This window comes from Sander lucioperca, chromosome 14 (assembly GCF_008315115.2).
Source record: "Sander lucioperca isolate FBNREF2018 chromosome 14, SLUC_FBN_1.2, whole genome shotgun sequence".
Lineage (NCBI taxonomy): Eukaryota > Metazoa > Chordata > Actinopteri > Perciformes > Percidae > Sander > Sander lucioperca.
The window spans coordinates 33974883-33998751 of NC_050186.1; the positions used below are offsets into that span (position 1 = coordinate 33974883).

At 40.2% G+C, this 23869-nt stretch overlaps 1 protein-coding gene across 3 annotated transcripts in view; it reads right to left on the bottom strand.

Moving 5' to 3' along the window:
- Positions 1-13585, bottom strand: part of LOC116041381 (leukemia inhibitory factor receptor-like) — a 30927-nt gene extending 17342 nt beyond the window's left edge. For all 3 annotated transcript variants that reach the window (XM_031287269.2, XM_035991375.1, XM_031287268.2), the window contains exons 1-2: positions 13466-13585; positions 13147-13350 (exon numbers count right to left, since the gene is read on the bottom strand). In XM_031287269.2, coding sequence (XP_031143129.1) covers positions 13147-13240 — 94 coding nt within the window. In that variant the 5' untranslated portion in view covers positions 13241-13350; positions 13466-13585. The remainder of the gene's footprint in view (positions 1-13146; positions 13351-13465) is intronic.
- Positions 13586-23869: the final 10284 nt, after the last annotated feature.

The following is a 23869-nucleotide window of genomic DNA, read 5'->3' on the forward strand; positions in this document are numbered from 1 at the left end:
TTAGCTAGTCGTGTTGGTACCTAAACTTAACTGTCATCGCCACATGAAGGTAACTTTTTGTCAAGTATACTATTAGTCAGCATTTTTTGCGTATATGTGAACACTAAAAAGGGACTCAGACCCCTCTGAAGCGAACATACTCAAACCTCCTCGGGAGGTGGTCTGAGTAGACCACTCATCAGACTAAAGTGGACCAGAAAGAGAACTGAATCCTCTTTCATGAACCCACAATGTGAACGCAAAAAGAATTGAGTCCGTTTTCTGTTGGTCCACTTTTTGGTCCACTTTAAGAGGAATGAGTTTGGTTTGTTTAAGGAGGACTATATGTGAAAACACCCTTGGAGTAGGCTAGAGAAATTATAGGTTTGTGTTATCTAAAAGATTTTTAGTTCCGTGCATCAATATTTAAATGTTTTCGAGAATGTGGAACAGGTCATTATAGTTCGATGGCGTCCCGTATTCTTTTGAGCAAGAGAATAGAGATGAAAAGCAGACGAGGGGAGAGAGAGAGAGGCAGCAGGCAGAGGAGGGTGAAGCAGCTAGGCCTACTTAGGGCTGGGCGTATCGATCTAAATATCGATAGTATCGAGATCGATACTTTTGTTGCAGTTTCTCTCCCGAGTTCATGCGAGCACAGCGTCTCTCCAAGTCTGTGCGCAGTGTGCAAACAGCGCACCTCTCTCTCTCTCTCTCTCTCTCTCTCTCTCTCTCTCTCTCTCTCCCCCCTCCCCCTCCCTGCTCTGCCGGAGGTGGAGAGCGGAGAGTCAGAACAGTCATATTCATATTTATACATTGTGGGTTTTGTTTACTTATTTTGCACAACTGACTTTATTTTTCACAGATATCTGTGTGTAATGGAAGGTATTTTTGGTTGTGTTGTTGACTTTGTTATATTTATATTTTGTTATATTATTTTTATACCGTTACATTGTTTTATATTGTTCTAGTTAGTAAATAAAAACATTTAGATTTGCCTAAAATCTTTGTCCTGTGTTTTATCATAATCATAATCAACTAACTAAAGGCAAAAACACAATTATTCAATGATCGTGACGTTACAAGTAAAAAGTATCGGTATCGGCGATACTAGCCCTGTGTTTACTTGGTATCGGATCGATACCAAAATTCCCAGTATCGCCCACCCCTAGGCCTACTTGCTGCAAGCCTCCGGCGCTCTGGGAAATTGGTGGTTTTCCTGTGGGTGATCCCTATGTTTTATGACCAATTACCTGCAAAACTTGTTATATTTCCATTATACCCCTTTCAGACAACATATGTCCCACTGCCTCTAACTAGCATTGACAACAGTCTGCAGTTTACTTCCATACACTTCACTGATAAACTTGAACTTTAATTAGCAAATGTTAGCATGCTAACATTGAGATGAGGACAAATCTTTGGTTTGGTTTGGGTTTAGGTAGAGGGGAACAGATGTCAACGGGAAACGGAGTTCGATACAACGCCGGCCGTCATTGCAGCCGAAGACTGCCTGTAACAGAGTATAGCGATAGAAGACTCTAATAAGCTTCAGACCAAAAACTACACAGCTGGACATGTTCCAGAAGCAATGTCATCTGTAACTGAGGAGAAATTAACAACAACGGCAACGAAGATTACAGGTTTCCCTGACGTTAGCATGTAGCTAGATGTAGCAGTGGAATGACTGTTACGGAGCATAGCAGCAAAATCACTTATAAGGCTTCTAAACCAAAACCTACCCAATCGAACATGTTCTAACAGGAATGTGATACGAAGTTGGGGAGAAATTATTAACAACACAGCCTGTTCTTACGAACCATTCGCTCAAAAATCTACGAAAAGTTAAGCACTGTAATTCGTAAGCATTCCACGTTTTTCTGCCCGTATTCACTACATTGATGGCCGCTGCATAAGAACGTGGCTGGCAGAATAGGGAGGTGGACAGGGTGGTTGGGTGGGTGTTAACATACAGGACTTTCAAGCCAAAGAGCGGAGTTCGCTTCCCAGAGAATACTAAAGCCTTTTGTGGTATATTGACAGTCTATAACTTTCTATACACTTTGACTTAAGTTTTTGGTATAAGGAGATGCATGAACTTTACCCTACATTTACTGAGAACATCTGGAAATCATTAACATGAGTAGAGGTCCCCCCAAGACAGAAGAGACGTTTGTTGGAGTTGTGCCAGATAACAGGGATTGATTGGTCAGTTATCCGATCCAATGGTATACTTACAAATCACGTCCTATGCTAATTCAATGCCTTGAGATATAAGTTTTGTCCACACAAAGAAAAGGCAGAGCGGCAAATTTTGAGGTTTGGGTTGGTCGTTCTCCAAGCTCTCTGCAGGAGTTTGTAAAATTGATGCTGAATCTTTGCTTGTAATAAACCTTTTTATAATCAAGAACAGTGTCGGCGGATTCCTCTTCATACAGCATCACAGCATTACTGTTTAAGACACCACAATTTTGGCGACGAGGATGGGATCGGTTGCATCTCCCAGGTCATCGTTTCATCATGGGCAACCAGGGACTGACTCCCGCTTCATTGGTCGACTATGAGGTGAGCTTTCTCACAATTTGGGCGCTGGTCAGTTCGTGTGTGGCTCTGTGTGTGCGTTGAGGGATTGCACCGTGTCGAACCTGTGTGTGTTTTGTGCAGTGATTGCTGTGTGATGGGGATTCCGTTCTAAATTTATTTGCGTTAAAATCAACGCAGACAGGGGGAAGTGTGAGTTAACATATGAGAAATAAGAAGAAAACAAAGCAAATGCTTTGAGGAAGCTAGAGAAATAGAGAAAAAGGAATAAGAGGAGAAAATGAAGCAAAGGCTTAAGGAAGTTAGAGAAACAGAGGAAAAGGAAATTTAAGTGAAGAAATAGAGAAAAGGAAAAGAAAAGTAAGGGATTAAGGAATATTCACATAGACAATGTGAAAAGGTTTTAAGGAATAGGCAAACTGGATTAAAGAAAACAGTTGATAACCCTGGCCAGGGCAATTCGGCTTAAACAACATAAAGAAAAAGGAAACAAGAGAAAATAAAAACAAGAAGTAATAAAGAGTAGATAAAAGGAAATAAAGAGAAGATAAAAGGAAATAAAGAGAAGATAAAAGAATAAAGAGAAAATAACAGGAACAAAGAATAAAGGACAACGCCGTTAATCTGAGAAAGCGCTTTGAAAAAATTCAATCTCGGGCCGTAGTCTTGATCTTTTACTAGATAAAAGTTCAAGTTCTTTTACTAGATAAAAGTTGAAGCCAGTTCAAGGAACTGAAGTAGGCTATGGAATGTGTGCCAAATCGATACATTGTTGACGAATAGTGTCCGAAGCAGACATCCCATTGGAATTCTATAGCCTACTTAGGTAACAAAATAATAAGGAAAAAGAAATAAGAAAAGAAAAGAGAACAGCGGAAAAACATGTTTAAATTTAGGAAAGAAATGATAAAGAAAGGAAAAAGGAAAAAGAATACGGCGGAAAGCATTCTTCTTTTTTTTAGGAATTACATGGATGAATGATGTCGACTTTTGTGTGTATGAGAGAGTGTGTATGAGAGAGTGCGTGTGAACAGTGGTGTTTCTGCTGTGTGTGAAAAGGCTGTAGGCCTACATGCGTGATTTATGATCCTATATTAGATAGATATATATATATATATATGTTTTGGTTGAGAACAGGAGTCTTAGTTATCTGTAAGGAAAGATATTCTGTTCATTATGGCTAAAATATGAGTCTCTTTTTGAAGAGAACGTTTTCAAAGTGTTAAAATGTATGAGCCTTCTTTGGGAGGACTTTTGTTTAACAATCTATGAGTCTCTTTGAGAGAACATTTTCAAAAACATATAAAAACTTATGAGCCTTCCTTGGAGGATGTGAAAATAGCCTAGACTATAGTAAACTTAGGAAGCTTCAAATTAGTATTTGTGTTGTGTTGGTTTGTTTTGTCCTGTGTCATTGTTGTTTTAATGTGGTCTGTTGAGGAAAAAACGGAGGAACAGCTGGTCTGTTTGCTGAGGATCATTAAGTTTTCTCTGATTTCTTTGAGATCGTTTAAACTGCTTTGTGATAGCATATTGCTATTTGCATTATCTGCCGCTTTGAAACTAGTAAGATTAAGAAATTCTATGTTGAAGTAAGCTGAGTGATTCCTCTCACTGTGAAATCACACTGCTGACTGATTTGCACATGCCCAAGAATGCTAAGAATTCAAGTTTTCACAGAAAGTTTAGGCCACTCCTTGCCTGCACTTGAGTGCAGAGACGAAGCGGCTAAAGGAGAAGAGGGGTTGAGTGCAGCTCAGTAAAACATTAAAGTGGCTGTTGCTTGACTATGTAACTATTTGATTGGGATCCATTCAATTTATAAATGAGAGTTATGTTAGGAAGCCTTAACTATGCTTGCTTCTGAAGCATGAAAAGAAAAATTGGGAGAAAGATTTGAGGATAAAAGTAGGATAAATAAGGCTCAGGCCTGAAAGAAAAAGGAAAAAGAGAGATTAATAGCTGGCATAGGTGATTTGCTGGAACTCATATCAGTGATTGATCACCCTGGATTAAGAAAATTCCAGCCTCTATACCTCTATTGAAAGTAAGCGATGAGAGGACTGATTGATGGGCTTCAGGATTGTCACCTCTGCCATTTTAAAATGTTGGACCACTTGTTTTGAGTGGTGAGGCATCTAAAATGATTTTACTTTGAATAAAACAATTCAAAATTTGATAATTCTATAAGGTTTTTGATTTTGAAGGGAAAGTTAAGGGTACAATAAGGTACTAAGGTGGTTAAAGACAGAAAGAGAGTGTTGTGAAAGTGACAGAAAGACAAAGAAAGAGATAAATGTACTTTTGAATTAGGATACTGGAGTTCATACTAATATTGTTGTTACAGAGACAACTCGAGCATTGGGGTTACAATCTACAGGAGGGTAAACGTTTAGATGAAAATAGTAAAAACTGCTATACCACAAGCACCAAAAACTTAGGGAAAAGAGATAAATTATGTAATTTTCAGGAATGACTAATGGCAATTTCCAAGACAAATTGCTTTTGGATATTATTGTAATCTGACATATCATAAAAAATGAATTAGGATTTGTGTAGAACAAACATATGTTTATGAAATATGATGTTTTATTGTTGTTAGACTGTTCAACAAATATATAGGCCTACAAGTTTGGTTGAAATGTTTAGCTGTTTAAATGCTTAGTTAGTTGACAGGACTACTGTGATCATTTCCAGTTTAAAAATGTGGAATATTTTCTGTGTTGTTACTTTTAGTATTTGAAGTACATATTTTATGATACTTTTCTTACTTAGGTAATATTTTTGTAGCAGCATTTTGAATCAATGATGTCATAGGTTAGAAGCAAGAAAACTAAAATGAGTATGATTAAAGTACAAGTAATGCTTCTCGGAGGTGTTGTGTTTTGTGTTTATTCAGTGTGCCTCGATGGATGTCAGAGCAGACCTGTCTCACTCCTTTACAAGCTGATTTGGTAGTCAACTTTGGTCCCATCCCCCACATACTTGCACCAGAAACTGCATCTGGAGCTGGAGCAGCAGAGAAGGAGGGGCGACAGATTTACAACTGTCCATGGTTAAGTGACTGAATTGGACACCCAGATGGCTCTCAGGGCATGACCAGAGACTGACATTAAAGAAGTAACGTTACACATGCCTACAAAGTACTTTGGTGAAACATTCACAGATGAACTAATAATTGAGAAGCTGAAACAACCATAAAGATGAATCCAAGCTCCAAAAGTAAGAAGAAAATGAAACATCTGGAAACTAAGGGCAGACTGAGGTTTAGGAAGACAAAGGATGATGACGATGATGATGATCAGAGTGATTCAGAAGAGTGTTATAAAAGTGAAGATGGAGACAGCAATGAAGATTTGGAGAGCAGAGGAGCTACAGGATTTCATCCTGCAGCGATTAGCATAGAAGAGATTGAAAGAGACATGGAGCGATTGGAAGAGCACTTTGAGAAGCTGAAGATACAGAGGGACAAATTGCTGAAAAAAGGATCCCAGAAAGTGGAGAAGAAGTATACATTGTGCCCAAGACAAAGGGGCACAAGGAAGAAGAGGCTTCCAGTGATCATTCAAGATTTGGAGTATAAGCCCTTGCAGAACACTGATATGTCAGATATTCTTCATAAGTTGCCTACTCTTCAAGAGGGAGCACATCCTTGGATTGCAAAGTTGGAAGAAATTACGACGGGAACACAGTTTGCCATAGGAGATATTAAGAGACTTTTTGGCTAATCTTGTTGGGATTCCAGCTATGGGAGAAATCTTCCAGAGAGCCGGACTTAATCGACATGTGGGGACTTCTGTATATGATCCTGAGTTATTGGCCGCAAGTAGAGGTCGTCTGTGGAGAGCGCTGAGAGATGAGTATCCAACAAATTTGAATCCAGACAACATCTTGATTGAGCCATTGGGACAAGAAGAAAATCCAAGAGCGTATGTGTCGAGAGCTTATCAAGTGTGGAGAAATATTACAGGAAATGATCCAGATCTGAGCCAACTGGAACAGTCAATTTTGCGAACCAAACTGCAGGAGGGGCTGCCCCTACTAGTAAGGAGTAAGCTAGCAGAAGTAGTGGGACTTGGAAGTATGACAATAGGTGTTTATACAAATCAAATAGCCCATCAAGTGAAGCTATATAGAAATGAGCAGAAAGAACAGGACCGAGAAACTCTCAGAAAACTCAATCAAATGCAGCTGGTGGAGAATAAGAAGGACAAGAAGCAGGTTTTGGTTGTGCAGAATCAATGCCCACCAAATCAACAATTACCGCCACAATTCCAGTCAAGCCAGTTGCCCCAACCACCATTCGTGGTTCCAGTTGTTTTATATCCACAGCCAGTTTTTGGACAGATACAGAACTGGAGAGGAAGAGGACGAGGAAGCTTAGGCAGAGGAAGAGGAAGAAGATTTGATTCATACTCTATGCAATCACCACAAGCGTGTTTTAATTGTGGACAGGATGGACACTTTGCCCGTGAGTGTAATAGACCAGGAAGAAACTCCAGAGGAAATTACAGAGGAGGACCGGTGAACCCTTATAGGAGTCTGGAACCAGGATTCTAGAGATGCCCAGAAGATCTGAAAGGGGGGTGTCAGCTGGTGTCATCAGGGCCGGAAAGAGATCCAACAATTGAGGACAAGGACAGTCACGAGTTGATACAGATCTGCACAGATGAGCGTTGACATCAGCAGACTGACCAGAGAAAGAGGGAGGAGTGAGAGAGATCGGATTTGCTCTGACGCATCGACGCATCGACGCATTGACGCATCGACGCATTGACGCACCAACACATAAAAAGGAGGTAATGCACCAACAAATACACAATTTGAAAATACACATACTCTAAAGAAGTAATTATTTTTGCTTTTAAAATAGAGTTACTCCTATGTGAACACAGCTATGTGAAGGGTTAAGACATCTAAATTAAGCAACTTGGTATGAAAACCTTACATTTTGTCAGTATCTGGTGAAATCTATTTTGTTAAATTTGTAATGACTTTCCTGTGACAGCTTCTAACAAGACTAGTGACAAATATGCTACTTTGGTTGGTGTGTCAGGAAATGTTAAAAGAACATTTCACTGTTTTATTTTTGTGCTCTAATGACATAGGCAACTTTTGAAGATGTTTCTATTATTTGAGTGTTGCCCAGATAATTTATTGGGAAGTAATCTCATGTATGAATTTGGATTGGATTGATGTAAAGTTGTTACAAACAGCAGATTGAGAGTGCTGTTCTTAGAATTTGGTTAAAAATAAGCTTCGAACAATTGTGTGATTATAAGCTAAATAGCCTGACATTAACTCCCAATCACAGATATATTTCTAGTCAAATGAAAAGTTGTTTGCATTGGTTAATTTGTTGTTTATAGTGTACCAGTTATCTGTTCATGATTTCTCTCTAAGTATAGATTCGCGAATGGAAATCAGTTATTATAGACCAACGATGGATCAGCATCTTTTGTCATTTATATAGAGGTTTAGAAATCTGATTTGAATTTCACTAGTCTGCATAAGTTGCAGTGGTGTTAATGAAGTCTGTAGAGTTAGAAGGTAAAATAACTTACAAAAACTCCAGAGTGAAGCTCTGTAGTTTATTGAATTTTGATAGTGATTACAATTGGAGAGGAACGATTGTTCTGCACATTACATTAGCAAGTAGACATGGTTTGTCTTGTGTTCAGGATGAAAATGTAAAGATGTTAAATGTGAAGAGTTTAGGATAATTTTCATAGTTTAAGATGGCTACACTGATGTGTTGAGATGTTAGTTTAAGTATCAGTCTAAATTTCAATGAATGCTTGCTTTGGGCAATTGAGAAGTCAGTATTGACTAACACATGCATGGTTATAATTTTATAATGTGGCAAAGTGGCTGCATTGCTTTATGCTAGTATATTGCTCTGTCATGTTACTTTTCAGCCTTTGTCTAATTTAAACAGGAATGTCACATAGATGAGGTTGACAGAGTTGAACATAAGGAGATTTATTACACCCACTATCTGGTAACCAAACAGTGAAGAGAGACTTTGTGTGGTACTTTGTAAAAAGCGAGTAATTACATGCTACAAAATGATTGGCTCCTAAAATAAATTTGGTCTTCTCTAATCCCCAATTGGCTACACCAAGACGTGTTAAAAAGGGATGTTTATGATTTGTTTGATTTAATTTGTTGAAGGTGTGATTGATGCATCAGGATAAGAGTTATTTTTTTTTTCAGAAATGACATAACTTTTGTTGCTGACTATCAATGGTCGGCGAAGAGGGAATTAGAAATTTTGTTTATAAATAAGGGTTTGGTTTACTGTATGCTTTTTTCACATTTCTTTGGATTTTGTAGTGGTATTTAGTGTTTTCTTATTAGTCGAAGGGGGGAAATGGAATGTGATTCATATTATCATATATTATTTTTGATATTATTAATTTTTATTCTTATTTGATGTTTTTAATTTTCATGTGTTGTTTTGCAAACGATACTGGTCAGTGTTTTCTTTTCTTCCAGAGCATATGGGGTAATGTGCAGAGGGAGATTCAGATACAAATATGGACAATATGAAGGAACTAGGAGACTTCTGAACCAGGACGGTGTGGATCTGTTCAGATTTCACCACATCAACATTGCTGAGAAGCTGCAATGTAGTGGACTACATTCCTGTGTTTGTCTGATATATATACATGTTTGCATGTGTAACATATACTTTGTATAATATTCTTGCATTGATTGTTTGAAGAATGATGTTTTCTGTCATGAAGTGAATATATGGAGACCTCAGATGTTTTTCTTTTTTCTCGACGCTTAGGGAAATGGGGTCTAGGAAATAGAAGTCCTTTTTTCAGATCCGAAGGGTCGACCTGCCTGAATTTGGACATTGTTTTGATTTTATTTCATTTTCTGAGGTTTTCCCATGTATTTGCTTGAACTATAGCTATACAAATTGATAAAGATTTATTTTCTAATTGATCTGGAGTACAGTGCGTGGCCGCCTGGGCAGAGGGACCGTGAGAGATTTTCCTGTCTCAATTGTTTGAAGGATATTTTGGAACGATAGCTGCCAGACAGGTTTTCACTCTCACACTCCATAAAGTTATTGTATTGTTAAAATCATACTACAAGGAACATGTGTTGGAGAAATTGTTCTTTTGTTGTGATCTTACTCTTCTTGTTTTTCGAGACTTTATTAAGTCTCGAAGGGGGGAAATATGGTATATTGACAGTCTATAACTTTGATTTGAGGTTTGGGTTGGTCGTTCTCCAAGCTCTCTGCAGGAGTTTGTAAAATTGATGCTGAATCTTTGCTTGTAATAAACCTTTTTATAATCAAGAACAGTGTCGGCGGATTCCTCTTCATACAGCATCACAGCATTACTGTTTAAGGCACCACACTTTCTCCCAGGAAATGTGTGTTTTAATCCAAACCACGATCTTTTTTTGCTAATCTTAACTAGTTGTTTTGGTGCCTGATCTTAATTTGTGTCGTGGCAAAACGCTTAATTTTGTGGACTAAATTGAACCGTAATGTCCGTGGAAACGACTGACAGCTCGTGGTGCTCTGTACACGGCTCAAAGTCACCTATTTTTTGGGGGTAATTGAACCACCAACTACCACTGATACAATGGAGGCCTGTAGCCGGCATCACGAAGCTCTGTACCGGCTTAGGGCTCCTGGACACTGCCTGCGTGGCGTGAGCATGTCAGCTGCGTGGCGTGTCCGTTTTTATTTCGGCTACCATGTTAACAGGTTAGAGCTTGCACACTGCCTGCGTGACACGCACGTCTCAGGCGCTGCTCGAGCCGGGCCGAAAGCACGTGCAGGACCGACACCTATTTTTCACGCAAGCGTGTTGGAAGCGTTTCCAGGCAAAATAGAATATGAAAAGATGTTTATATGTCATTTTGACACAAATACATTTAATAAATGACATTTTAATGTTTGAAAGTCTCTAAGTTTTGACATAAATGCAGATATAAATGTAATTTTAAAAAATAATAATAAATAATTAGCGATTTTCAAATATTGCACCTGTCAATACAGAAGGAAATATTCTGTAGCCTACTATGCCATCAATACTGCCGACGTCTTTGCTGTGCAAACAAAAAAATATTGACAAAATAGGGTTGAAGAACAAGCTATTATTTCATTTTATCAATGGGAAACATACATGTGTACAGACAAGGCTAGCAGCAGCAGTGCCGCAGTGCAGCAGACACGTTTCTGGTGTGCAAAGACATAGAAAACGCCACGCAGCCGCCACGCAACTGACACACAACAGAAATGCCACGCTCACGCCACGCAGGCAGTGTGCAGGAGCCATTAGCCACTAGCATTGCCGCTCGGCGTCATGGAGCTCGTAGCCGGCGTCACGTGACCACCTGACGTCACTTGACCAGCCGGCGGTCTCCTAATTTCGTAGGATATCATACATTTTGGTGTGCATACATTTTCGTACGATATCATACGGAACCCTTCATAAGAATGTGTTGAACATTGGCAGCCATGAGTGTATGTAAAACATAAACACTGCATTCATGTCTGTTGACTGGTGTCGCAGTATGCCTGTGGTGACGTTGACATGTCCAATCTAGCATCTACCCTCCATTGGACCCCCAGAAATGGATTGCTGGGGCCTCATGTATAAAAGATTGCACAGCTTTCATACCAGAAGATGGCGTACGGCCAAAACTTGAAAAGTACCTACGCACAGAAATATTGAAATGTATAAAACCGTTGGTACGCCAGGTTCTGTGCACCTTTCCTTTATAAATCACAATCAAGCGGGGTGAGGAGCCAAGTTTGCAACGGGTAACCACGGTCACCTACGGGTATTCAATAACCACATACTCAGATGCCAATACAAGATCATTGCCTTATTTGACCGTACCCTAATGATCATAAATGAAATATATTACCAATAAGCCAGCCATCCTGCGCCGCTGCTTGAAGTATGTTCCCAACACTTCTATTTTGCAGGATAAATCAATCATGAGTAGAGCCAGGTCACCGTGCCACAACATTGGTCAAACACATTTGCGCATCACAGATCACTTGCACATTAATAGAGTGGAAGTGTTTTCTGTTCACATAAGCGAATTCATTATCAGATGGTCCCCTTATAGCAATGTGAGTGCAGTCGATGGCTCCGATTACATTTGGAAATCGGCTCATCGCTGCAAATTGCAATTTAATGTTGGCCTGCTCACCGACAGTGAAGGGAAATCTTATGTACCTGGGTGTGATACGGATGATACCGTTCCATACAGCTGGCATGGCGCGGCTCAGTGATGGTTGGGAAATGCCTGACCGGTTGCGAGGAAGCCCAGCGTGGTGAGAACTTGCAAGGGGACAGGTAACGTGTGGTTCCTTACTGTCTCACGTTTTAAAGCCGGCCCAAGCTCAGCACAGAGTTCCAGCAAGATAGCCCTTGGCAACCTGAATCGACTCATTAGCCAGTCATCATCGTGGGCCAGCAAATCAGTTTGGTCTCTGAATACACGCTTTCTCCGGATTCTCCAATTTGCGATGTCTTCAAACAGTGCAAGAGCAGCCATTGCGCATCAAGTATAGCAATATCTTTTACGCGTCCTTTTATAGGCGACACCTAATTTCCCACACCTTGTTCACTTATTTACACATAATCCACGGATCAATTGAGCATCACACGTGCCCTATGGATGAGCCCGAGTCAGGTTCACAGAGACAATTGCATTTTCCCAGGCCAGTCTTGTAGTTGCACAGCGAGTATATATTTCATATGTGGCAAATAATCCATGCTGTGTGCAATATTAACCATATACAGAGGGTGACATGCATTTCCTGAGTGATTTTGTCATTCGTTTGACACCCTCAAGTTGAACAGAAGTTATTAAGTGGTGGCGGATTAAACAGTTAATAGAATTTCCTGTTTGGGTTTTGGCATTCTGATGTGAATCCATCCACATCAATGATCAAACTTTTATTAGCGGTGGTAATTATGTTTTTGAATAGTCAACGTCATAGAAGAATGACGGTAACTGTAGTGGAAACTTTATTTTGTAATGTTTGGTGATTTTCTGTCTGTCTGTTTCTTTTGTTAGAATTCGCCACGTTACAGAGCCAGAAAAGACTCTGTGGACGGCCCGCACATTCTCACCACTGCTCAACAGTTTGCGTGACGGCCCGCACATTCTGTGAAAACCAGCGTACGCAAGCTTTTCCTGTGTACGCAACGTTTATACATGAGGCCCCAGGTCCTGAACTGTATGTCACGTTTAAGCTGAGAGGGTTTGTGAACGCAACTCCACCAATTTAACCAAAACTGCATGCTAGTCTTAAATATACCGCAGGCTATCTATTCATATTGCCAATAGCATGCCAGTACGTGTTATGAAAACATTTTGAAAAAGTACTATTAGAACCAAAAACTGGGTTTAAACAATTATAATTATAATTACAGTAAATAGGCTGCATAATACATTCATAATCTACAGTAAATGTAAAGTATAGAGACCATTGTCTTCTTTAAAATACAATGTCATTTGCATTTTAAATTTGCATGGAAATATGGCAACATTCTTATACTATTAATACAGTATAGTATCAGCTGTAAAGCATATCTAATGCTGTTATTCCTAGAAGTTCAAGGACAACGCACTCACCACTTTCTTGGCCATTTCCATCTTGCGTGCTCTTGCAGAACAGTGAGACCAGTAATAACCATAGGATCATCATAATCCCTTTTACAAGGACCATTTGGGATCAGCTGTTAATCCTTTAATGTAAACTTGTCAGCAAGCCCTCATTGATTTAGTGCCGTTATCATAGACGAGACATCAGAAACCTCCACTTATTACACTTGATACCTGTTAAAAAAAGAATTAGCAAAAAGAATGATCAGTTCATTCAGTGCCAAAATAATAAATAAAGGGGATATTCTTGACTCCTTAGGCTTTTTTAACGATTCATTTAAATACTTACATGAGGATGTCTGACTGGTTGTCATGGATCTTGCACACAGAATGAATTTAATTTGAAGGCAATAAGGGGTAAGAATAAAACTGAAAGAGTTACAGTGTCAAGTTACACCCTGCAGCAAACACTCCCTTTAAAGGTAGCCAATGATACAGTCCTTGGAAATCCATTTGCTGTTTGAGCTCTTAGTGATTGTGAAATCCATATGGACTTCATTGCAGGAAGTGGAGAGACTGCCTTCTGGTAACTGTGAGTCACAGTGGCCAGATCAGACATGACTTACATGCACTCAGAATGTTTGGATTCTTAAGAAATTACTTAACAAAACATTTTTTTCAGTATCTGAGTGTGGCAGGCCTTTATCAAGAGAAGTAGGACAAGTTTATTTGTTAGGATTTTTTCTCATACGTCACAGTTTCAGCTATACTCGGGAGAGAAAATCAGGAATCTGTACAACTTCGTCTTGCTTGTACCGTGATCCAGACTCAGCCAAACACGCCCACACAGAGAACTGAAGCTCTTTTTTGAAAATACCAAAGTCAGAACGTTTTCTATCATGGGCACTTTAATATGTTCCTTAGTATATAGTCACTATGGTCAGCAGTACAGGAGGAAAGAAAGTAAGAATAGAAGAGGAAGCTAAGGTCACTGATTTACAAAAGAGCAACAGGATGATTACATTTTAAGTGTAGCCTGCTGAACAGTTATTGTGTCCACACAGGACACGGGAATAGGCACACAAAAATGGCTTGCTAGCGCCCCCTACAAAATAAAAAAAAAATTGAGCCCCTGCAGTACGTTTAACATAGACTCACGGAACTTGGTACACATATGAAGCATGTCAAGACGTACAAAAAACGTCATTGGAGCCATACCCTAAACCCAACAGGAAGTCCGCCATATTGAATTGAAAGTTCAAAATTAGTATATATATGTATATGTCGTACTTTAACGAATTCCTCCTAGAGATTTCATCCGATCAACTTCAAATTTGGTCTGTGCCATCTTAAGATGTTAAAGATGAAAAGGTATTAAAAGAAAAACTTTTCGTCATAGGGCATGGTCGTAGCGGGCGGCCATTTTGTTTCACCATCGAAACAGGAAGTGGGTGTAACTGGAGTGTACATTGTCCAATTGGCTCAAAACTTTTCAGGATTCATAAGAGTCCCACCCTGACGACATCTGCAGGCCGATATTGGCTCAATAGTCAGCTGCAAATATGGCTTGACCACAACAAAATTCTAACAAAAGATTTCTCAGTGGTTTACAGTAGTATCAGATGTAATTAAAAACATACTAAAAGTTTACCAAAGTTTGACTCCAAGAAAGGCCCCATTGTCAAAATGGCAGCCGTCAGGTCCTTAAAATGACCATTACTCCTTTGTATTCCTCCTAGACCAGGAATACTGGTGCCTGATACATGTTTTGGCCATCTAATATTATAATTAGCATATTTGCATGATAGATAAGTGATTAAAAGTACAATTTTATATTAAAGCAATTGGTTACAAACATATTTATGTTAAAAATAAGGGTGAATACAATTACATACAATTTAATAATACAATTTCCCTTAATATACCATCCCATATTTCTCCTCCTCCTCATATCATTTGAAAAAATTGTGGTACTGTAAAATTAGTCATAACAGGGCTTCCACTTTTTTTTACAGATTTTTAAAATATTTTTTATAATGCATTTTGGTTTTTTTGTCTTTTGTTTTTTTATACTTTTTAAATACTTTTCTTATTTATACATATCTTTTTCTATTTTCTTCATTTGTTTCCTCTTATCTGGTTTATCTTTTATACTTTTTTGACTGTGACCTTCACTAGATTTACCATTAGTCGTCACACTCTTCCTCCCATAGAGGTTGATTATAGTGATTCTCACAATTCCCAACTTGACATGGTCCACAAGCAGGCATGCATGGTAGTCCATATTAGAGCTGTAATGGGGCCTTAAAAGTTCGGCCCGAAAAGGACCAAGCCCGACAGAATTCGGCCCGAGCCCGACAAGTACATTTTGATTGACAGCTTTTTAAAAGCCCGAACCCGTTTACAGCCCGACTGAACAAAAGGCCGTCTATCAGCAGTGATTAGAGTACATGTCGGTGAATAGCGCGGACACGCGCTTCACACAGCGAGTGGGCACACGCACCACTCGGCAGAAAGGGGAGAAAAAGAAAAAAGAGACTGCGCCGCACGCACACAGCTCTTTTGTCTTTCGTCAAGAACGAGTCATTTATACATTCTCCTGGAGCGCAAGCCCGAGCCCGGCCCGAGCCAGTGTAAAATGATAGAAATTAAGACAGAACCCGACGGACCCCGTCGGGTTCCGTTCGGGCAGAGATCTTCAGCTCTAGTCCATATACCCTGCAACTGTTGTTGTGTTTGGCAGGCAGTTGTGCAATTACAGTGGATCATCTGCAGGAGGCTTTCTGGGGCAGCAGTCTTACTGGTTATAACTGGCAGGAACCGGTTGTCCACCAGTTTCCATCCCCAATCCACTGTGTTCATGTCACCTTCCTTTCCAATCCACACCATGATCTAGAAGTAAACTCTTTGGCAATGGTATTTGGTTGAGGACTCAATTGGAGGCAGACGTTATGGGGTAACAAATGATTTGGCACCGTAACTGTCACCCTTTTTCCATGCCAAGCGGTGAACCAGGGAGCCACCGTCAAGAACATAATACTCAGTTGGTGGGATGGAATCCAGGACAGTTTTGTTAGATTTCTTGCTTAAGAACTCAGTGACTGCCTGTGCTAGTTGGGGCATGCTGGCTTTACAGAAGATTTCTTTCATAGCTCATTACATCTTCCAGTGAAAATTGTCCAGTTTTTGACATGATGTTGGGGCTTGTTGGCTTTACAGATGATTTCCTTGCCTACGAACAGGGCTGCAGGAAATGAGCAGAGCTCATAGCTCATTACATCTTCCAGTGAAAATTGTCCAGTTTTCGACATGATCAGGAACTGTTGGAACAACAAAGCAGGATCAATGGTTCGATCTTGGGCAACTTTGATGGTGGAGTCATCTGCAAGGGTTTTTGCCCGGTCTTTCCGTTTGAAGGATATTCCAACAGTCTCAAACTCACGCACATTCACCTCCTCTTTGGCAACAACACCAGTTACAATGTTTCTCAGAGATGGGTCTGGAGAGAATGGTGTGCAAATGCTAAGCTTTCCCTTGATATTTTCTAGATCAGAGTGATCTCTTTTCATCCTTGCTTCTGAGCATTCTCGGTGCTGCTCGCTGGTCGTGTAGGTGAGGTCATTGAATTCCTGCATGGCGTTGTTGTATTCAGATGTGATGGGTGTAGACATGGTCCACAATGCTCGCATTTCTTCAGTCATTCCACTTCCATGGGTCAAGCCTCCACTGCTTTTCAAGGATTGCATCAATGTCTGCTCGATGACAAGGTCAGAGCTAAGGCCTGCCCAGTACTGGTTAAATAACTTTTACATTTAATGTCAAGTCTGTTTTTAAGCAAAAAAAGGGTATGTCCAAAAACACATAGCCTACTGAGTAGGAGTTACATGATTTTTTAAGGGTGTCCTGCCCATCTTGGACGCTATCTTGAAAATTACACCTTTCTAGTGGTCAAACTTTGGTAAACTTTTAGTATGTTATTAAATATGCAAATATTACATTATTTATCAGAAAGTATTAGAAACTAAAAATGACTTTTAGTGGGGTTAGTACATTAACAATACAAAGATTTAAAGGTTTACACAGCACAGCATTTCTCTTTTTAGTTATACTATCATTATTATGAAAAGTAGTACTCCAATTAATGAGTTCAACTGACCTGTATGTGTATCCCTTTAAGGAAAACTATGATTTTATTTATTTAATTTCATGTTCAGCGGTCAGAATAATGCTTTGAGATTCCCAACAGTTGACACAACATTTTCAGTTAAACAAACTAGTCACTGTTGCTTTCACTGGAACTAATCCACTGTATTTTGAAAGAAGTACACTACTGTAAAAATAGACCAAAGTGTGTTTTCAGGTGTAGCCTATGAAGAGGCAGAGACCATCGTGTCCACACCATCCTTCCTGTGTCCTTCACAAACTAAACATTTTCCCTTATTGTCTTATGTTGCTGATATTGTATTGTTTATTATTACTGCTTTAATGCTGTTCAATTGTTTTCTTGCTGTCTGTTATGTCTGTGTCCCAGGGGCGTAGCCGTAATTTCCCAAGTGAGGGGGCCAGACTGTTCATGAGGAGGATTTTTATTGAAAAAATCCTCTACCATTTATCTCACCAAATCACGGATTCCACGTAGCCTACATTTCATTTATGATTGATGGAAACAACTTTTTTGGTGGAATTTGGTGGTAGTGTAGGGGCGTCTGGGGGCATGCCCCCCCAGAGATGTTTTTTGCCGTAATAGCCCATTTTTTAGTGGTCTTTGGCCCATTCAAATACCACTATGACTCACCCTGAACTTAACCTTGTATTGCAGTCCCAGCCCAGTCACTATGAATAAATACAAAGTATGAAATATAAGTAAATTTCAAAACTCAGATATTATATTATCATATTTATTACAGGTCGTTTTATATTTCATTTTAGCATGTTTTTGTCCAAAGTATGTTTTATTTCATAATGCCGTTCTTCCCAATGTCACTTTTATCATAAAGTTCAAGCATAAAGGTTTTGTCTGTCACTCGAGACAAAATGTGATTGGCTGTTGTTCTCATTTCAATAAGTGAAGAGCCAATCACATAGCCGTACTATCCACCCTGCTTGTCTTGCAGGGCAGACATATTTTGTGATAGTGGCATTATAAAATTAAACATTCACTTTGGAAATAGTCTGGATCAACAGAAGTACGTTTCCAGGATAATTGCCTGACATCGTGGCGTGGCTCACGGGCGGATGTCCATAACCTTCCACTCACTGTGTGTTGCTGTTCTCAAACTCTCAAAAACAAACTTCGAGCTACACGCTGAAAATGACAAGATTTGAAGAAAATTTGGATCGTGCAACAAGGCAGGCCTGCTTGTTTTTTTTTCGGGGAATGATTATAAAGATCTACAAAGAATATGTTTACGGCATTACTATCTAACTGGGACGTTTTGGGACCGATTGGCGGGAGTGCTGTGGACACAGTACATACACCAGTAAGAGTTACGTTTAACCATGTATCCAGCTAATTTAAATAGCTCATGTTACTGTATTGTGTCAACAGTTAACTTCATTTATTGTATGTGGTGTTTTCTTTTGCGGGGTGCAAATGTTCCAACAAAACAAGTTCCTTCCTGAGACTATTTTGCAGATCCACTGTTGCTGCGTCCAGAGCTAAGCACCGCCCAAGACGATTGTGATTGGTTTAAAGCGAACAACCTAGAGCCTTTCTTTTTCTTTTATATCCCAGAATTTATCTGTGTTGAAGCCAGACCTTACTCCACAGAGCTGTGGAGATAGAGCTGGCAATGCGAGACTACTTTGGAAATAACAGACTAAAAAGGACACTTTAAAATAAAAACTGCTGTAATAAACTAAATTGACCTGAAATGTTAAGGAAGCTATGAAATAACATTTCATATTAACGACCTGAGTTTAAAAGAAATGGTTTGATTATGTTTTATAGGGCTGTAACGATACACCAAACCCACGATTCGGTTCGTATCACGATTTTTGACCCAAGATTTGATACAAACCTCGATTCTTTTGGGGGAGGGGGGGTTGAGGAGAGTTATACTCAGTAAACGTAATACAACTTTTTTTCTGCCACATGGCATCGTTTTGTCATTGATTACATGCCACTTGGCCAACACAGTAATACAACAGAGACCTTATTTATTGATATTGATTGATTTCAATATCGATCGATCCAACACCAAAGATTCTTTTGTACCTTAAAATAATGTTTCCAAAAATGAGACATAAGAATAATGGTAACGGTAATGGACAATTCCGCTTCCAACCTGTAGGGGGACCGAAGAGGAAAACTGCTTTGGTGTTGCTTTAAGGTTAGCCTACTATAAAGGTGCTGGTTGACAAGTAGCTAATGCTAATGCTTGGTCTATAACATTAGCTAATTCTTGGTGGGTAACATAAGATTACGACATCGTTCAACACGCTCAGTTAGGTCAGGCTTCAGTCGGGATGAGAGCTGACAACAGCCCCGGCCCGGGGACACATCCACAGTCAGCCCCCAGCCAGCTAGCAGCCAGCCACTATCATTACAGCAATCCAAACCCGGTCAGCACTTAACTCCGGTGCTAAGGACCCTAACGGCAGTTTACTGAACCATCGGGAAACAGACCCAGGCACCCAAGTCAGAACAGTGGCCATTCGTAACGTTACACTTCCGTTAGCGTTACCAGTGTTCGTGGCGAAAAATCTCCCCCCCCCCCACACACACACACACACACACACACACACACACTCCCTTCACATTTAGCCATCTTTACAGTTAGCGAAATGTACCCGACAAAAGGGGGATAAGGCACCAAAACTACTAATAGTAATTTAAAGATGTGGTAGCATTGGATCTGGACGGGAAGGATAACTATGGGAGTTGGAAGGGGTGTGTCGTGATTCTGCCTTCTCACACCGCGACACAGGTTCGTGGATCTGAGTGTCGCGATTTCAGTTTCATATCACATTTCGTTACAGCCCCAATGTTTTACTACACATTTTGTCCAAGTTTTATTTATATGATTATTAATTTCATATATATATATATATATATATATATATATATATATATTTTTTTTTTTAATATTGACCACTTTGGGACTCCATAGCGGATTGTTGTTATGACTATGCAATATGCTCGATTCCAGTTTTGGTGCAATGTGTGTTATATTTTGGCTTACTTTTGCAATAATTTAAAACAAAGACAGATGTGATGAATGCACAAAATGATACTTTATTGCAGGAGTTAATGTAAATTGTTCCTGATCTCTGATTATATAGGTAATTATTTCTATTTCAAAAAAGGTGTTTACATTTCCCTTCCGGTTGTTAAATGAAGGGAACCTTCAGTGTTGGAAGGGCCCTCGCTCCTCTACGCGCGTCGGGGTTACTGGCATACGCTGCTCCTTGCAACCGTGCATTAGCGCGGCACTCAGACACTGCAAATCGTCACCAATGAAAAGGGAACTCCCTGCTGAGTTCAATGATATCTCACACAAGACTCTACATCATACAGTTCATTAGCTGTAAAAGGGGGCGTGGCTTAAGCATAGGGGGCGGGCCAAACCATGACCAATGACAAACGAACTCTGCTGATTTCAATGATACCTCACACAAGACTCTACATCAAACGGGTCATTAGTTATGAAAAGGGGTGTGGCTAACACATAGGGGGCGGGTCAAACCATCACCAATCAAAAAGGAACTCTCTGCTGAGTTCAATGATACCTCACACAAGACTCTACCTTAAACGGTTCAAAAGCCATACAAGGGGGTGTGGCCTGAGTACATGGGCATGGTTAAAGTATAGGGGGCGGCTCAGTATCACAAGTAGACCACACATTCTAAGTTTCATGTAAATCGGATGATGTTTGTCATATAAAGCTGATTTCCTGTTGCCAGCGGGGGGCGCTATGACCAAAAGTTAATATTGGCCTGTATATGTCCTCAGGGCTGGACTCTTGTTGATTGTGGGAAATTTCAAGCAGATATGACAATGTACACTGCCACTTTCTCGTTCATCGCTAAACACTCAAAATGGCCGCCACGCCACGCCCACACCCACACCCACACCGTTTCACGAAAAGTTTGTCTTTTAATAACTTTTCATCTTTAAGGTGTTGAGATGGTACAGACCAAATTTGAAGTCCATCGGATGAAATCTCTAGGAGGAGTTTGTTAAAGTATAGCACCTTGACTTTTAGGCCTACTTCCTGTTGCCACTAGGGGGCGTTATGACTTTGAGCCAATATCGGCATGTAGATGTCGTCAGGGTGGGACTCTTATGAATCCTGAAAAGTTTTGAGCCAATTGGACAATGTACACTCCAGTTACACCCACTTCCTGTTTCGATGGTGAAAAAAAATGGCCGCCTGCCACGGCCATGCCCTATGACCTGTCCTTCCAGAAAAATGCGGAGTTTTTTTGTGATTGTTGCGGGCAAAAATCCTTGATTATGTGGCACGTTTTCTTAAAAAATGCGATGGAATACGCGGGATATTTATGCAATTTTATGCGATGAAATTGCGGGAACTTGCAAAAATTGCATGAACTTGCAAAAACTGCGGTTTCATCATGGCTTCATCGCGGGGTTTGCAGCTTTTCGATGATGTTCACGTCGCGTAATTACGTCACTTCATAATGTTCCCCTGGCAACAGGGGCAAATGGCTGCTCTTGTGTGAAGTAAACGCAACATTTTTCAACTTTCTGCTAAGATATATGTGACTTTTTTCTCAAGAAAATGCGGGGATTATATCATGAAAGCCCCGCATATTTTGCGCGGAAATCGGCAATTTATGCGGCGAAAGTGCGGCGTATTTGAAAAAATGCGGCCCCCGCATAAATATGCGGACTTTGGTTGATTATGCATTGAATTATGCGATCGCATAATCACATTTTTCTGGAGGGACTGTATGACGAAAAGTTTTTCTTTTAATAACTTTTCATCTTTAACATCTTAAGATGGCACAGACCAAATTTGAAGTTGATCGGATGAAATCTCTATAGGCGGCTGCATATATGAAAAACAAAACACATAACCCTAAAAAAATTCTAACAAAAGGTTTCTCAGCTGGTTTTTGTAGTACTAGGTGTCCTTAATACAGAGATATGCTTAATTTGTCTATCTGATGGTTTATTTTAACACACTTTCAAGATAATATTAACTGTAAGTAAAACTTATTGAATTATTGTGTACTTAGGAAACGCTAATTCATCTCCCGCATGAGTAATTGCTTCCCTGGTAGTGGCTAATGGGGATCCAATTAAATAAATAGAAATGTAGCGCAGCTTGAATGAGAGTCTAAAAGAAAAGTCCAAGGAAACACTTAGTGCATAACTCAACTGCATAACTGAAAGCTACTGATGCTGTCACCAGGGTTATCTTGGCTTGGACTTGAAGACTATAAATGTGTAACAGATAGCCTTCATGGCCATCCTTTTCTAAATATGTTTCTTTCTTCCAACTTCATGGAAAAAGAGCAGCTGCCCAAAGTTGGATGACAGGTTATATCCAGCTAAGTGGAAGTTGGAAAACAATTATCACCAGTGTTTTAAAGGTTTCCCTTCCCATGGCATTATTGCTACAGTAGCAGATGGCATGCATGTCCTAGTTATTGTACTAAGGGACCCTGATTCCGAGTGGTCTGGTTGAACTACCCACCTTCACTTCTATTAGACGTTTTCAGCCATGAGAGGAATAGGTACTGTAGAGGTTATTCAAACCCTAGTCTATATCGACGACATTAATTTACGGGATAGTTCCGGTGCCGCCGGAAGTTCCACCGGATGTTCCTCATTTTCGGTCGGATGTCCCTCACCTTCTTGTGTTGGCATTCTAAACTCCAGTGGATTTATGAGGACTGTGGTTAACTGCTTCAATCCAAACAGATAGCTAGAAAATCTGTTGACTCTGAGTTTTCTCTTGCACAACTAAAACAACGTTTAAACGTACACGTTCCACCAAAACAAGTTCCTTACCGAGGCTATTTTGCAGAGGCACTGTTGCTCCATCTGCTGCTTAGCGCCGCCCCAAGAAGAATCTGGATTGGTTTAAAGGTCCCATGACATGGTGCTCTTTGGATGCTTTTATATAGACCTTAGTGGTCCCCTAATACTGTATCTGAAGTCTCTTTCCCAAAATTCAGGCTTGGTGTAGAATTACAGCCACTTGAGCCAGTCCCACAATGAGCTTTCCTTAGGATGTGCCATTTCTGTGTCTGTAGCTATTGAGGAGGAGAGAGGGGGGGGGCAAGGTGAAGGGTGGGAGTGTGGCCTTGACCAACTGCCATTTTGCTCGTTTGAAAGCCATGATGTCTCTCTCTTTCTCATGGGTGGGCCAAATTCTCTGGGCGGGCAAAGCAGAGAAAGGGGAGGTAACCTTTCCCCTTATGACCTTATAAGGAGCAAGATTCCAGATCGGCCCATCTGAGCTTTCATTTTCTCAAAGGCAGAGCAGGATACCCAGGGCTCGGTTTACATCTATTGGCATTTCTAGCCACTGGGGGACCATAGGCAGGCTAGGGGAACGCATATTAATGTTAAACGACCTCATAAAGTGAAATTTTCATGCCATGGGACCTTTAAAGAAAGGCCAATAAACCAGAGCACGTTTTTGTCATATCTCGGAATGTTGTGTGGACTAGCCAGACCTCACTCTGCAGCGCTGTGGAGGAAGGCCTGGCAATGCGAGACTATGAAAACCCACATCTACAAAATCCACCTTGTCAGAACTTGTCATGAACTTGTCCT